This window comes from Solanum dulcamara, chromosome 12 (assembly GCF_947179165.1).
Source record: "Solanum dulcamara chromosome 12, daSolDulc1.2, whole genome shotgun sequence".
Taxonomy (NCBI): domain Eukaryota; kingdom Viridiplantae; phylum Streptophyta; class Magnoliopsida; order Solanales; family Solanaceae; genus Solanum; species Solanum dulcamara.
In genome coordinates, this window is record NC_077248.1 from 9,887,350 (window position 1) to 9,903,576 (window position 16,227).

General features: G+C 36.0%; 2 protein-coding genes and 1 non-coding gene across 3 annotated transcripts; 1 reads left to right on the forward strand and 2 right to left on the reverse strand.

Annotated features, from left to right (window-relative positions):
- The first annotated feature begins 4,245 nt into the window (after window positions 1-4,245).
- Window positions 4,246-4,935, forward strand: LOC129876681 (uncharacterized). Its single transcript, XM_055952169.1, has one exon. The coding sequence runs from the start codon at window positions 4,333-4,335 to the stop codon at window positions 4,615-4,617; it is 285 nt and encodes a 94-aa protein (XP_055808144.1). The 5' UTR covers window positions 4,246-4,332; the 3' UTR covers window positions 4,618-4,935.
- Window positions 4,936-5,396: 461 nt separating this feature from the next.
- Window positions 5,397-5,470, reverse strand: TRNAI-AAU (transfer RNA isoleucine (anticodon AAU)). Its single transcript has one exon. It is a non-coding gene; the product is annotated as a tRNA-Ile (tRNA).
- A 786-nt stretch (window positions 5,471-6,256) lies between these two features.
- Window positions 6,257-10,932, reverse strand: LOC129877623 (CASP-like protein 5B1). The gene is made up of 3 exons (XM_055953148.1): window positions 10,431-10,932; window positions 7,599-7,731; window positions 6,257-6,765 (listed from the first exon to the last, which is right to left on the reverse strand). Exons 1-3 carry the CDS (start codon window positions 10,559-10,561, stop codon window positions 6,565-6,567), a joined length of 465 nt encoding a protein of 154 aa, XP_055809123.1. The 5' UTR covers window positions 10,562-10,932; the 3' UTR covers window positions 6,257-6,564.
- Window positions 10,933-16,227: the final 5,295 nt, after the last annotated feature.

Genomic DNA, 16,227 nt, shown 5'->3' on the forward strand with positions numbered 1-16,227 from the left:
ACCATCTTTACCAATGGTAAGGCCATGCACAATTAAAAGTTGTATTCCCTCACATGAGTATATAATTTAACATGTTAGAAATTCGTTTATTCATCATCTTGTGGTTTATTATAGACCATTGCACATAACCAAGTTATGAATCTCTTTCTAACCACAAGTTTGCAAAACCTAAGCAATCATATCTCACATAATTTCAACCATTCAGGCAAGTACACTTCACACACTAGCAGGTATTTCAGACAACACTATGCATATAATCACATCATATCATTCATGTAATTACACTTCACACTCTGATGGTTATATAAGCAACACTATGCATATAATCACAAGATCAAGTTACATCACACAAGCAAGTCAAAGTTATTAACTTGATTTGCTTTATTGATGACCATTAGTTAATCATCCATACCTTTACTCAGCCTCTAAGGCCAGATACCAATTGAAACCTTCTTGGTTCCAATTTTCCTTACTTGTGTACCTTTAGCCCCAACAACGACATCAAGTCTACTTTATTGAGATACCAATTGGAATCTGAAGATACCAACCCATACCATAGGTGACAAACTGCATGAAAAAGAGATAAGGAATGGAACTACTTCCTAAAATGCTTCATAGTTTCCTGAAGATTATATGTGGACATCAACACACCAATCCGCAGGAGTCTATTTCACACTTTCTCTTGTACTGGAGACCGGTAATCAGGGCTCTGATACCAACTTGTCACAACCCAACTCATCAGGCCGTACGGGCACCTAGTCTAACACTTAAATAGGAAAACCCTTATAGAAATAACATGCAAAAGTTTAACAATTGCCAAATGCCAACCTAAAAAGTCAGAAATACACCATAATTGAAAATTTTAAAACTCTAAGTTTTATCACTAGAAACATACTAACACCCCTAAGGATACTAGTCTAAACAGGTACAAGAGCTTCTAAAGATACAAAATATAAATAAAGTAATAGCATAGCTCCCACCATAAGGAATGAAGAGTATAAGCTGTTGGAGAATCATTTTTGTCTTCTCCTAAGAAACATCACTTACCCTACAATCAAACTATGCCAAGTGGCATAAAAAGAGTAGTATCAGTACAAACAACACGTACTGGTAGGCATCATCAGTCAACCCGATACCCACCGCATAATATAAAAAAATCAACGAGAAGAAACATGCTCTTAAGAAATACACTGCCAAACCTTTATGCGCAACTCTTACTATTTTTGATAACCTCATTAAATTCGTTCAATCCTAACTCTCATCCCTTCTAGTTGGTCCGCTTCCAACTCTAATATAAATCAAGGCCTAACCCTTCTATCACATAAATGATCTTCCAAACTACGGGTCACTACTAACTTTGTTTAATAAATCTATTACCTTTAACTTTCACACCAACACCTAACCCTAGAATAATTAACATCTCACTTGGAAGAGTTAAACATTTAAGTGAACTAAAACTTACCTTATAACCGTACTGGTCTGCTGTGGCGGGATTTATCCCGCTCTAGCGGCCTCGCCACAGCGGAATTCCTCCTGCCAAAGTGGCCTGGCTGGAGACACTAACTCTAACTTCTCTCCCAATCCCTTTTTTTCAAATATACCAAAAATACACCATCAATATCTGACTCTAAGTAGCTCATCTTATTAAACCACACATCAAATACTCTCTACTTGTTTACCACGGCCTCATACCTACGATACAAATGTATCTACCAACCATAACATAATCTGAACATGCATATATATAGAAACACATTACCAATTTATAATTTTAAGATCAATATACAATTTCACCATGTAAATCTCAATTACAACTGTTAACATGGTAATACTTGGACCTTCAGTCCTTTTACATCAATTATTACGCAGAATGGGCATGCTCAATTATCATCAAGTCAGTTTCTCTATCATCATACATATAGTCATGATCAATTTACAGATGATACACACACAATGGTTCTCTCATTGAACCTAGTTTGAACTCAAGTCTAAAACTAATCGGAAAGACACTTTTAACTCAACTTTGAGATAGGAGCATAGTATGACCTTAATTCACAACTAATGCATTCGCATATCAAGGAATTGATCTTAGTCTTATGAAGAAAGAGATTCGTATACCTTTACCGTAGATAGTTTTAGTAACGACAGGCTAGATCGTTACACTCTTGATCTATATTACTGATTGTGCTGCTTTGCTTGTGTATTGTGGTTGAGGTGTATGAATATTGTGCTGTTAGAACTGTTAGACTGGGTTGTTCTCTATGCAGGTTGTAGTCTGGGGTTGGATGGTGTGACAGGGGTACGTGTATTTTATTAGCTTTGCTTAGTCTTAGTTGTTTACTTGTTGGGTACCGCGTTGTTGGTACTCACTCCTTGCTAGCTACACTTGTGTAGGTTCTGAGTCCGGACAGTGACCCAATTTTTCTTATTTTCATCCAAGGCTTTCTGAGGAGATTCGAGAGATAGCTGTTGATGCCGGCCGTCTTTCCTATTCCTATTTACTTATTACTTTGTTCTATTCGAGAGACAAAGATTGAGACTTGTATTTGTTTTGTATCTTGTAATTAGAAGGCTTGTGCATGTGATAACCAGTCCGTGGGGGATTTTTGTAGTTGACTAAGTTTCCGCTTTATTTATATTTAGCTATCTAAACTGCTTTTCGCTTTTATATTTAGCTATCTAAATTGCTTTTCGCTTTTATATTCTGCATTTAATGGGTTTAAACTGACTTGTCCAGTGGAAAAGAATAAGTGTCATCACGCCCGAATTTCGGATCGTGACAGGAGCATAGTCAGCCAACCTTAGATGGGAATAAAATGAGAAAAGAAAAAAATAATTAGTTTGCTGGGAAAGTTGTACATAGTTCAGCTGTTAATAGCAAATGAAAGTGGCAGCATGTACATCACTTTTGAGTTTGAAAGCTTCTAAATTAAGAATCACCATATCTTATTTAAAATTAAAAGATATGGTATAGTCACCAAATAGTGAAAAACTACATATTAACTAACCATTAAAATAGTACTATTATATATTGACATAGTCATCATGTGGCGCATATATACTGCTAACCTGATATATATCTATTATCTATAACACCTTGTTTGGATGGTTGTTACCCATTTTATTCTATTGTATCATTTAAATTCATCGTTAAGTAATGATGAAAAGTCTTATTTTATATAATAATCAATTTGATGTGATCGCATCGTTATTTTAATATTATTTTTTATTTGTTCTTTACTTATTATTTAATAATCCTCTTATATATTTTATCCTACCTTTTTTTTATAGTAGCTATATCTCATACTCTAGTTTTCTTGTAGATTTATCATTCAAATCAGATGCATGACATAATGTAACGATGAAGAACGATACAATTTATTAAAACGTTGTATTCATTATACAATACAATACAATAACACCATATAATACAATACAATATGATACAATACACAACAGATTATAAAACAATACGTAACAATATAATACTGGATTTAGGATTTGCATATTACTCCTATGAATTTTTGAGTTCAAAACTAATCTACCATAAGTTCGACATTACGCCTTCAATAACAATTATTGTTGTAGTGGTGTTTTAATTTCAAGAGTTAAACGGGTTTTTTAATCGTGATTTTTTATTTTTTTGAAATATTTTAAATTATTAATTATTGTAATTTATAATATTTTTTATGTAGTTTTTTAAAAATGTAAATTTTATTTTTAAAAAATATAAAGATCCTATATCTGAATTTACGAATAGATTTTAAAAAAATTGATTCTCAAAATTTTAAATTATGACACATATATTAAGACAGTAAAACTATTTATACTTATCAAGTAATTTTTTTCAATATATATAATCTAAATTAAAATTACTTAGTTCAGATGAATCATAATATAAATTAATTTAAGCCAGAAAAGCCAAACTACCATACATAATATAGTCATATCATGAAAAAACCATGGATACTAATTAAAGCATGATAAAATAAACAATGGGATTGTTTATTTAGGATCATCCACTGGCCAATGGATTTTAAATGAAAATACCTACCAAACTCAAATATTTTAGTAATAACTAAAATGTGTTAAGTCAGATCAAGAGAAATAATAATAAATTGAAATTTGGTGAAATGTAAAAGTAATGTAGCTAAAATGGAGCTTTCACGTGTGGAAATTTTTTGCTTAGAAGATTCTTTATATTATATTTTCCTTAGCATTTACAGCTAGACTATCCTATCCAATAAACCACACCTTACTATATAAATATTCCCCCTTGCAAAAGGTCTTCCTTCAACACTCAAAAATTTCTTCTATACTTGCCAAAAAAAAATGGAGGGGTTGATACCTTTTGTTTACAAAGCAATAGTTGAGTACAAAAATGGAAGGGAAACATGGATGTCTGAATCGCCTTCGGCTTCTTACATGAAACTTTCAGGTGATTCGGGACGTTATGAAATGTCTGATTTACAAATTTTTGGACATGTTGATTCTATGTTTTCGACAACTTCATCATCGTCACCTTCTGCGAGTACTGTTACCAAAAGAATGGTGTCAGGTGGAGTTCAGTCACCCGTGGCTAGCTTCCAACGGATTTCTTCTCGTGCTGTGAAGTGATCGATGATCTTCAGGTTGAAGTTGAAAAGGAATAACTTTTGCTAAAGGAAAACTAATAGCAATGGGACGTCAGACTTGTTTGGGTTTAAGGTGTAATTGTGTTAACTTCTCACGTGTGACAAGCTTTTTCTTTTTCTTTCGTTTGATGGTTTTTAGTTTGGTGTAAGTTTGAGGATTAACCAAAGGGGACTTCAGACTTTTACTTACTGTGATGGTTTCTTGTTTGAGGATAACCAAAGGGAACTCAGACTTTTGCTTTTCTATTATTTGTAAAAATTTCAAGGTGTATATATTGGTTTGGTCACGTTATTTGGTTCATTTGATTTTTGTCATATTGTTGATTCAAATAAACTTTTTTATAAGATAATGATGAAACACAATAGTCATAGAAAAGAAAAAAATACGTCTATTTCTGACCTTGATAAGTGAATGAACAAAAGTAATTTTAATTGAAATTGATATTACCAAAATTAACAAGAAAAAGCCTCTCGATAATCAAAAGATAATAAATACATACTAATAAAGAAGAAAGAAATTCCACCCAAATTTTACATTTTTTACTTCTAAGTGACATAATAAAATTATGTAATATTATTATTGTAGAAAATCTATAATTATGTGACCATCTATAAAATTTGCTTATCTAGTTCTGAATTTTACAAGTAAATAAACTCACCAATTCCAAGGAAATTGAGCAGAAGTAAATATCAATTGAAATTAATTTTCCCATAACCTAATTAAGAAAAAGGAAAAAAGCCTGACAGTTAAAATGTACATTCTGGCCCATGCAGGTCTCGAACCTGCGACCTTCGCGTTATTAGCACGACGCTCTAACCAACTGAGCTAATGGGCCGATGTTTCTATATTTTCGTATAATAATACACATATCATCTATTTAAAACGAGAAATTTTTGCGACCTATAAAATATAAGTTGGGTTAGTAAAGAAAGCTTTCATTATTTGAGTCACTAACGCGTGAGTCATGTCAAATCCGACCTATCAATATATGGACAGGAACTTCTCTCTGCAATATTGTCCATACTCATGATGAACTAAAATTATTGGGGTCTCCAAACTTGTTATAATCAATGTTTTTTTTAAAACTTATTTTACTTTTTTTAATATGAAATGAATTATTAAAGATATACACATGAGACATAATTTACTAATTAGTCTATTTCTTTGAAATACCACTGCTAATAATTTAGTACATTCGTTGTTACTATGGAGTTTTGAAGCACAAAAAAGATTTTGCTTCTTGGTGTCAATTTGGGTTGGGGGGGTCTGTTCCTGCTTTATTCGGGAGATATTTGGAAGGGCACCTTTAAGGCTAAGGTATCTGGAAGGGTGACGTGAGGCTAAGCAAGTTATGTTTATGTGGTACTATCCGACAATTATGTAGTGGTCGGTCCCCTATAAAGCTCGATAAGCCTCACTAGCCTCTCCCCTTCACTTATTAAGTTAAAAATAGTCATTGAAAGAATGCAGCAGTCACAAAAATATTTATCATTTTCTGATTACTTCATAAAAGCTACATCAACTAGATGACCATCAGGTGTACAACGGAGAAAACTGAAGCATGTTAGTAATAAGCATTTGTACAACTTCAAATGGCTATGCAGCAGCTAGACAGTGAAAATTTGATTTCAAAATGTGCAGGGCCAATTTTGTATTGCTCGCGAAAAACCTCAGGACTCACACTAGATCTAAATGTAATTGAACTGCAGTAGATAAGAGTATAAAGACGAGGTTACAATTTACACTCAAATCAAAATTGAACTTGATGAGCACAACTGAACTCCAAGCAACTCCATCAGTGCAGAAGAAACTCATGTGGACTGCCAAAGGGAGATACGATTACAAGTTTGTGTAATTAGATTTAGATGTGACCGGCCTTGGAGGTAATTTCAGAAGCAATATTCTCAGTAGAGAGAAGTGCTCAAATCATTAGATGGCGGCTAGAATCCAAAACATCACGTGGGAAGAAATGGCGATAAGAAACCAGGTTAAGAATGCCAACACCACAGAGAGCTCAAATCGACCACATGAAAGATGAGGTGGAGTACTGCAGAACTTCAAATCTTTTGAATATAAAACAGCAATCCCTGCTGACGAGCACGCAGCTGCAAGTGACAGGGTTGCAGTCACCTGTAATTAAAGTCAAGTCAGTGAATATGAAAATAGTCGAAATTCAGACAAGACAATTATCTGGCGTTCATCAGCACTTCAAATCAAGTAAGACATTTTTAATGGCAAGGGGATACGACATAGTTACACGCACATAAACTATTAAGATTCCTGCGACATGAAATATACATTCTGAGAAGGAAAAAAAAAGTTCTAAAATATTGCTGACAGGACTAGATTATGGTCAGAGAAGGCAAAAAGGGAGGGGATCTCCTTTTGAAGGAGTGAGCGACACAAACACCAAGACCAAGCTTCCACTGTCAAGTCATGTAGATAAGGGAAATTTCAGTCAGGGATTAGTGGAACATTAGTGCCCCGTATAAAGCAGAACTAGCGACAGAAGAATATTTCATAGTTAAGGTGAATTTCCAGGGTGATCATGACGACTATCATAGCATATTGTTTTGTACAGGTCTTAACTGCAGGAAAGAATAGTTTACAGTATCCAAAATATTCTAAACTGGATTGAGTCAATGACACTGACTGAATATCAGCTGTTACTCGAAAACAAAGAAAGTTGTACTTTCAAACTCACAAGTTTGTCAATAACCAGGGACAAGTAGCATAGAAAGTCAAGCAGTCATTGCTTCAAGTGAGAGGGGAATCAAAATTTATTCTTGGTGAAAATTATGAAGAAACGAAAGCAAGAAACTATGAACTCTTTTAGGGACAAAACAAGGGTGAGAAAACAATAATGAGGATAGAATAGACGAACAGGTGCTTATACTGATTCAGTTATACATGTTCAGCTACATCACATAAGCAAGAAAAGCAAGCAAATCAAAAGTACATACCCAGTCTCCAACAACAAATAGGCTCACTAAGACTGGATTATGAAGGTCCCGCTTTATCCTTAAAGCATACATGTCCAGACATGCAAGCCCAGAGCTCCACAATACTTGAAGCCCCATTGATGCAATCAAATAGCTGCAAGATATGTCAGGTATTGTATGAATCATGCATAATCATGAACGAGGAGATATGTATACTGAACAGAGACAGTGATCTACACTATTTTAAGAGGTCCACTGGCTGATGGAGGGACGCTGAAAATTTTGGCACACAGTAATGCAAAGAAAGATTAATTAAAAAAAGCAACTAAATATTGTACATTGTATGTAAGAAGCAACAACGAAAAACAGTTCAAGGATCCTTCGTTCTTCAAGCATCTTTTTGAGAAGAGATGCAAAACATGCAACTGACTGTCATGGATTAACCACTAATTTTTGACCTCCAAATAGACATTATGTGTTGAGTCTGAGGAATGTAAATCAAGAGTTAGGGGGGCAATCCTGGGTCTACATATGAAGGCATCTTATCGAGTACTGCTCAATTGCTTAGGACATCCACATCTTCACCTCCCCTTTTTACCAAGTATAAGGTGCCTCACACACATGCTTTCACATGTTTAACTTCAATGTAAAGAAGATTCTAAAGCTAATAACCATGCCTCTCTTTATCTAGCAGCTTTACATTAGATAGGTCCGTCTTATTAGGGAAAACAAAGGAAATTAGAATAGGTCCTCTCAGATGAAATATGATATATTAGACGCATGCAGAAAAGTTCCTAAGTTAGAAGCTAGAGCACATATTAGATGCTACAATTATTATATATTTGAAGTTCTGTTTTCAGTCTGCTTCTCTGAAATGAATGCGATAGTACAAACTGCTTCATGAAAAGTTGACTATTATACAATATTTAATAGTTCCAAGCTTAACTTGCTCAGTCCAAAAACAGAAGTTCAAAAGCAGATGGTGAACAAGCAAGCAGTTTTTCTTATGACCGAGAAATCTGTTTGCAGCCAACATTTAGGTCCAACTGAAGCCTTCAAAACTCGGGAAAGGAGCACTCCCTTCACCCTTCTCCACTTTAGCACCAGGCTTAATTTGTGCGGTGCAGGGCTAGAACCTGTGACTTAAGTCACAAATCCTTCAACCTTTGCAGGGCAGAGAACAAACAACTACCTGCTGTTCCCCTTTTCCCTCTCTTTTCTTTTATAACTCCTTTATGATAAAGGTAAAACGTCCAAATTTCCCTTAGCTACTAATTGAGTTAACTTTATCCTTGCCACTAAAAATATGGATCAGATTGGTCCTTAGTGACTAATGGTATAGGCATTTCAAAACTTGGACCTTATTTACAAGGAAAAATGTTCAAATTTGCCCTTTAACTACACAAAATGGTCCAGATTGATCTTGAACTTTGAGATGATCTGAATTTCCTTTTTGTCAATCGAAGTCCCCCAACCTTCTAAATCAACCATTACCCTAACAATTGATTCTCTCCGCTCTCAGAAACACCACCTAAAAACCATAATTACTCCACCAACACTTCACCCCTACATACTCAGAAAGAACAAACAAAAACTCCACAGAAACCACCCATTTAGCTGATCTCTCATACACCTTCATCTTTACCACCTTCCCTCATCACCATTTTACCTCTTCTAGAAGATCATTGCCCTTGATTCTAGTACAGAAACGAATAGTCATTTGTTTCTTCATTGCTCCTTTACAGACCAACAACTCTTTCTTAACATTGTGGGGATAAATTTTTGTATGCCTGCAAACACTGTTGATTTCCTCAAGTACTGGAACAGTATGGAAGGCATAATTAGACAGAAGAAATGGTAGAGATTGGTTACTGCTCGTATATGGTGGTTAATTTGGAGGGAGAAATATTCCAGAGTTTTTAAAGATAGAAGCAGCCACTTGAAGATTATTAAGATGAAATGTCTACTTCTATTTCACTTTTGGTGTGAAGAATGTTCACAAGAGGAGGAGGATTCTTTAATAGATTTGATAGGGTAACTGTAATGGGTTAGATTTTTCGGGGTTATGTTGTCTGTATATATCGATTCAGCACTTCCCTAGTGCTTTTAATAGTAATGATACCATTTATTTATTTTTTGAAAAAATAGAAGGCTATCGACCCTCAACCACTATAATCCACATTGACCTTCACGATAATACTGCAAATGATTTAGGAGCTGAATACTGTGTACTAAGATTTGTTTTAGCATAAGGAGGTCGATATAGAGCTCTATCATTGCTATTGATGGTTTGAGAGGGTTGGTGATGGAGTTGTGTTGATTGAGTTCCAACAACATGGGAACCTAATTTAGTGATGCACTTGATCATTGTTTAAGTTCCATTGGGGCTGATTTAAGCTTGAGGGTGATTAAATTGAGCTTGACCGATAGATACCTAGCCGTTGGAGGTTAAGACTGTTGTTGTCAACAACCAGTATTATTCAAAGTTCAAAGCACTTGTAAAAAGGGCTCACAAAGCCTCTCCCCTGTTAGTCAATAAGAGAAAATTTAGCCCCTGCTTTTAATGGCAACAGCAGTAGATTTATCCCTGCAACTAGGAGGGAACATTTCGCAAAGTTCAGAGGCAAATTTCAATCTTTTCCACTCCTTTAGTTGTCGTAGACATTGCGTGTAAGTACAAATGGAAAACTTTAGCAGGCAAATTATTTCAGAGATCTTCTGTTAAATTCATGGATTTATCTGATAATGCAGCACAAGTATAATATTTGACAATTAAAAGAACAAGAAAAGGGAGAAACTAACAATAAGAAAAGTTGAATGAGAAAAGCAACAAAGAGAGAGACATATATATACCAGAAAGCAGTGTAATTAGAGAATCCAGAAGCAGAAACCATGACCCCAATTGATCCAGCTGCAAATAAACATTGGCCAAATCTCAATATCAACCCACTCACAGTTCCGGGACTTCCCACCATATGTTTCATCCTTGTATCACTTCTCTATTCTACAATTCCCAACAAGTACTCACCAAATTTCAGACCTTTAAGCTCCGCACATGACCCTTTTCCCCAAGAAAACCAAAAACCCCATTTCAAGAACCCCAGATCCCTGTATTTCCCCCAAATTCAAGAACCCCATTTACCAGATTGCTTGTGCATAGATCTTTACATCCCAAGTGAACCCTTTACCTAAAAATACAAGTTTGTTGATAGGTTTAGGGTTGCTTAGATAATGTATAATCCTCCGACAAGAATTGGACAATAATGGCGAAGCATTTGTATGCTACTCATTTTGATAATGGTGCAGTCTGCGGAGACAATCCGACGTGGCCCTTTGCTTTATTACTTAACTTCGCTTTTAATCTACCTTTCATTAAATTACACATTCTTCCATATACTTCCTCTATCTAAATTCATAAATTTATGTCACAACTTTTTTCTTTTAGTTAAGAAAATAGATTTATATATTTATTAATAATTTAATTCTAAATTTTTTAGTTATAATTATTTATAGCTACACAATTTTAAAAAATTATTTTGGATTATAAATTTCAAAAACAAACTTTCTTCCATAAAAATTTAATATTCAATTAAAATATTATCACATAAATTGAGACGAAGAAAATTTTAATTTTTATATAATAAAATTTTATTATCTATCTATATTACTTTAAAAGTATGAAAGTTCTTAAAAAATATTGTTTGAACTTTTTGTTATTGATTTTTAAAAATATATAATAGATAAAATTGTCATTTACTATCATTCATTTTCTTTAGTCTCTACTTCAAAATTTAGCACAAGACTATCAAAGATTTAGGTTGAAGATTTTTTTTAAAAAAAAAAACCTAAGAGGAGAAAGACTCTTCCCCACTCTTCAGTGTTATCTTCTTTTTTATCGGTGAATAGGAGTATTTGTTTCCTCTGCAATTTCTAGCTTGCTAGGTTTGAGGTTGTTGAATGTGCAGTTTTGGTTTTGAATGCACCCCATCTGTTCGATAAAGTGTCTAAGAGGAAAAGGAGCTTGTTGGTAAGCCAACGTGAACGGTAACTCCAACGTGAACTGTACTCCGAAGTGAATAGTATTTTTCGGCGGCAACTAGGTTCATTTCAACTGGAGTTGGTACCTCCGGTTTCCAGTTTCCATAGCTTTCCATATCTATTTTTTATTCATACACTTGTAATTACATTTTGCTGACTTTAGACCTTTGAATAATTTATTAGTTCATACACATTTTCGTGGCTTTGGATAGTGATGGTAGACTAGGGTCATGTTCTCACTCAAGTACGGGGACGGGAACGAGGGTAAGGAGGGGTAAATGGGTTAAAGAAGCGTCTAGACTGAGAGTAGGTTCTTAGAACATTGGGACGTTAACGGAAAAATTCATAGAGATAGTTAAGATTCTAAAGAAGAGAGAGATTAATACAGCTTGTGTCCAAGAGATCAAATGGGTAGGTTCTAAAGCTAAGGAGGTAGACGGGTATAAGCTTTGGTTCTCTAGTAGATTGAAATATAGAAATGGGGTAGGCATTTTAGTAGACAGTGATTTAAGAAATCAGGCGGTGGAGGTTAGAAGAGTCATTGATAGGATGATGTCGATTAAGGTGGTGATTGAAAGAATCACGTTGAACATTATTAGTGCTTATGCGCCGCAAGCGGCTTAAGCGAGGAGGTTAAGAGGCATTTTTGGGAGAATTTGGATGAATTAGTGGGAGGCATACCGCCGACTGAGAAGCTTTTTGTGAAAAGGGATTTCAATGGGCACATCGGATCTATTTCGGGAGGGTATGATGATGTGCATGGAGGCTTTGGCATCGGGGACAGAAATGGAGGAGGAGTTTCACTTTTGGATTTCGCAAGAGCTTTTGGGTTAGTGATAGCCCATTCGAGTTTCCCAAAGAAGGAAGACCACTTGGTAACCTTCCATAGTTCGGTGGCTAAGACCCAGATAGATTTTATATTCCTTAGGAAGGATGATAAAGGTCTGTGCAAAGACTGTAAGGTCATTTCGATCGACAACCTTACAACCCGACATAAGCTCTTGGTGATGGATTTAGGGATCAAGTTGACGAGGAAGAAGAGGGTCGGGGATGAACAACTTAGGATCAGATAGGAGAGTTTGACCACGGGTAGTGCCCTGGAGATGGGCGAGAAATTGAAGGATATGGGGGCCTGGGATAGTAGTGGGGATGCGAACAGTATGTGGGATAAGACGGTTAGTTGTATTAGAGTTGTAGCAAGGAAAGTGTTGGGAGTCTCGATAGGTCGTAATCGGCATCGAGGGGACTAGTGGTGGAATAGAGAAGTGCAAGGGAAGGTGGAAGCAAAGAAGATGGCGTATGCAAAGTTGATAGAAAGCAAGGATGAGGTGGAGAAGTGGACGAATAGGAAACTTTATAAGATAAAGAGGAAGGAGGCGAAGTCGGCGATTTCGACGACAAAACGACAGCTTTTGAATGCCTTTACGCTGAACTAGAAGATAAAGGCGGGGATAGGAAATTGTTCAGGCTAGACAGGGCGCGGGAGAGAAGGGCACGCTATGTGGATCAAGTGAAGTGGATTAAAGACGAGCATGGAAAAGTATTGGTAGAGGAGACCCTCATTAGACAGAGATGGCAGTCATACTTTCATAAACTCTTGAATGAAGAAGGGGACAGAGAGATTGTGTTGGGAGATTTTGAACATACAGGGAGGCATCATGATTTTGGGGGTTGCAGGAGTATTACGGTTGAGGAGGTTAAAAGTGTTGTTCGTAGGATGTGCTGGGGAAGAGCAACCGTACCTGATGAGATTCTTGGGGAATTTTGGATGAGCGCGAGCTCGGTAGGTTTGAAGTGGCTGACTAGGTTATTTAATGTTATCTTTAAGACGGCAATGATGCCCGAAGAATGGAGGTCGAGTGTAATAATCCCTTTATACAAAAATAAGGGGGTTATCCAAAGCTGCAACAACTATAGAGGTATCAAGCTTCTAAATTATACTATGAAAGTGTGGGAAAAAATAGTGGAGATGAGGGTGAGGAGAGGTGTGTCTATTTCAGAGAATCAGTTCGAATTTATGTCGGGACACTCAACTACAGAAGCCATCCATATTATGAGGAGACTGGTGGAGCAGTATAGGAAGAGGAAGAAGGACTTGCATATGGTATTCATCGACCTAGAAAAAAGGCTTATGATAAAGTTTCATGAGAGATAATATGGATATGTCTGGAGGCTAAAGATGTACTTGTGTCGTACATTAGGGTGATCAAGGACATATATGAGGGTGCCAAAACTAGGGTAAGGACAGTAGGAGGGGACTCAGAGCACTTTCCTGTTGTGATGGGGCTGCATCAAGGATCATCTCTCAGTCCATTTTTATTTGCCTTGATGATGGATGGATTGACGCAATAAATTCAAGGTGAGGTGCCATAGTGTATGTTTTTTGTAGACGATATAGTTCTGATCGATGAGACTCGTAGTGGAGTTAATGCTAAGTTGGAGAATTGGAGACATACCTTGGAGTCTAAAGGGTTTAAGCTGAGTAGGATCAAGACAGAGTACTTAGAGTGCAAGTTCAGTGAGACACCTTAGGAGGTTGGCGCGGAAGTTAGGCTTGGTGACCAGGTCATCCAAACGAAAAGTAGTTTCAAGTACCTTGGGTCTACCATGCTAGGCAGTGGGGAGATTGACGATGATGTCACACACTGTATTGGGGCAGGATGGATGAAATGGAGTCTCACTTCCGGTGTGCTATGTGACAAGAAGGTGCCACCACAACTTAAGGGCAACTTCTACAAAGTGGTGGTTAGACCAGCTATGGTATATGGGGAAAAGTGTTAGCCAGTTAAGGTCTCTCATGTTCAAAAGATGAAAGTTGCCGAGATAGGAATGTTGAGATGGATGTGTGGGCATACAAGGAGTGACAGAATTAAAAATGAGGCTATTCGAGAAAAGGTAGGAATGGCCTCGGTGAAAGACAAGATGCAAGAAATACGACTGAGATGGTTTGGGCATGTGAAGAGGAGAGACACAGATGCCCCAGTGCGGAGGTGTGAGAGGTTGGCCATGGATGGTTTCAGAAAAGGTAGGGGTAGGCCGAAGAAATATTGGGGAGAGGTGATTAGACAGGACATGGCGCAGCTACAGCTTACCGAGGACATGACCTTAGATAGGAGTGTGTGGAGGACCCACATTAGGGTAGAAGGCTAGTACACAGTTACATTATTCTACCTTATTAGTAGGCGCATTAGCGCACTATAATTTCATGTGCTCCGATTTCTGCTATTTTATATTTCTTTCTGTACTTCTGTATTTTGATTATTCTATTTTATCTGTATCATTCTCGTTATCTTTTTTACCATATCGCCTTGAACTTCTTAATTTCTTAGTCTTATCTAACCTCTTTTTATGCTTTTATTTAGCCGAGGGTCTTTCGGAAATAGTCGTCCTACCTTGGTAGAAGTAAGGTCTGTGTACACTTTACCCTCCCAGACCCCACGTTGTGGGATTTCACTGAATTGTTGTTGTTGTTGTATATGGGAAAAAATTATAGAAATATAATTAGATGTCTATTTTTAACATAAGGAGAATAATTTATTTTTCCTTTTAAGTGTAAAATTCATTCGGTGTAAATTAATGATTTTCTTATTTTTCTTATACTTAGACATTTAATTATTTTCTTAATATTTAGTACTTTAAAAATTAATTAAAATCTTAAAATTATTACAAAGTTTAAATGTTATAGAATTCCCTTTTTTCCCTTTTAGAGGTTTTAAAAAAGTTTTCATTACTGACGGACACATTAAACTTCCTAATACAGTTAAAAATCTCTCTAAATTATTATTGTTGACATCAGGAAATATTATTATTTTATAAAAAATATTATTTAATTGATAAATTTTATTAATATAAAGATTGTTTTCGAGATGAAATATAGTGAGGTTAATTTTGATTACATCGTTCGGAGGATGAAGCTTCAATGAGTTTAAATGAACTCTCTTGTGAAAACAACATTGTAATGATCCGAACATTCGTTAATTAAGATTAGAAGAAATCACAAGAAATTTTACTCAATTGGGTCCCACCATCCCGCTAGTGCCTTAGCGGTACCGCCAGAGCAAGAATGTGGTCGGCAGAGCGGAAGGACGTGGGTCAGAACTTAAGTCGCAATTTTTTTATTTCCTCCAGTTTTCCCAAGTGTAAGTTAGAGGCAAGGGTTACTGCAAAAATCCTCCAAAGATTACTCCTAACTTAGGAAGAAGAGGGGAAAGAGTTTCAGCACTAGAAGACTTTCAACCGGTGAAATTCAATCTTGCCTTGCCCGTAGAATATTTGGAACCAAGGATTTCAACAACATTGTCTCTTCAAGTAGGCTAGGGTTATCTTTTTTGAATAATAAATCTATACCTATTGTGTAGTATGGAAGGAAATTTAATGAGAAATCGTATAACTAAGCTGTGGTCATGGGTCACGGCCAGAAATTTGGTTGTGTTAGGGTCTAATTCGAATGTGACCTAGGTAAAAAGGTGTTGTAATGATTGGGGAAGTGTATTTATTGTGATATTATTGCATACAAATGGTTATTTTATAATGGGCACAGTATTGTGTACAGAGATATAAAGCAAGTAGGTATTGAAGATAAACGTTAAGGGTTTGGTAGTGTAGGCGATGG

Bases quoted from the DNA above. Each gene is read 5' to 3' on its own strand.
- LOC129877623 (XM_055953148.1), bottom strand. From the start codon at position 10,561: ATGAAACATATGGTGGGAAGTCCCGGAACTGTGAGTGGGTTGATATTG. The intron at 7,732-10,430 runs GTATATATATGT...CATATCTTGCAG, and splicing joins TCTAATTACACTGCTTTCTG to CTATTTGATTGCATCAATGG. The intron at 6,766-7,598 runs GTATGTACTTTT...CTTTAATTACAG, and splicing joins TATTTGTTGTTGGAGACTGG to GTGACTGCAACCCTGTCACT.
- LOC129876681 (XM_055952169.1), top strand. From the start codon at position 4,333: ATGGAGGGGTTGATACCTTTTGTTTACAAAGCAATAGTTGAGTACAAA.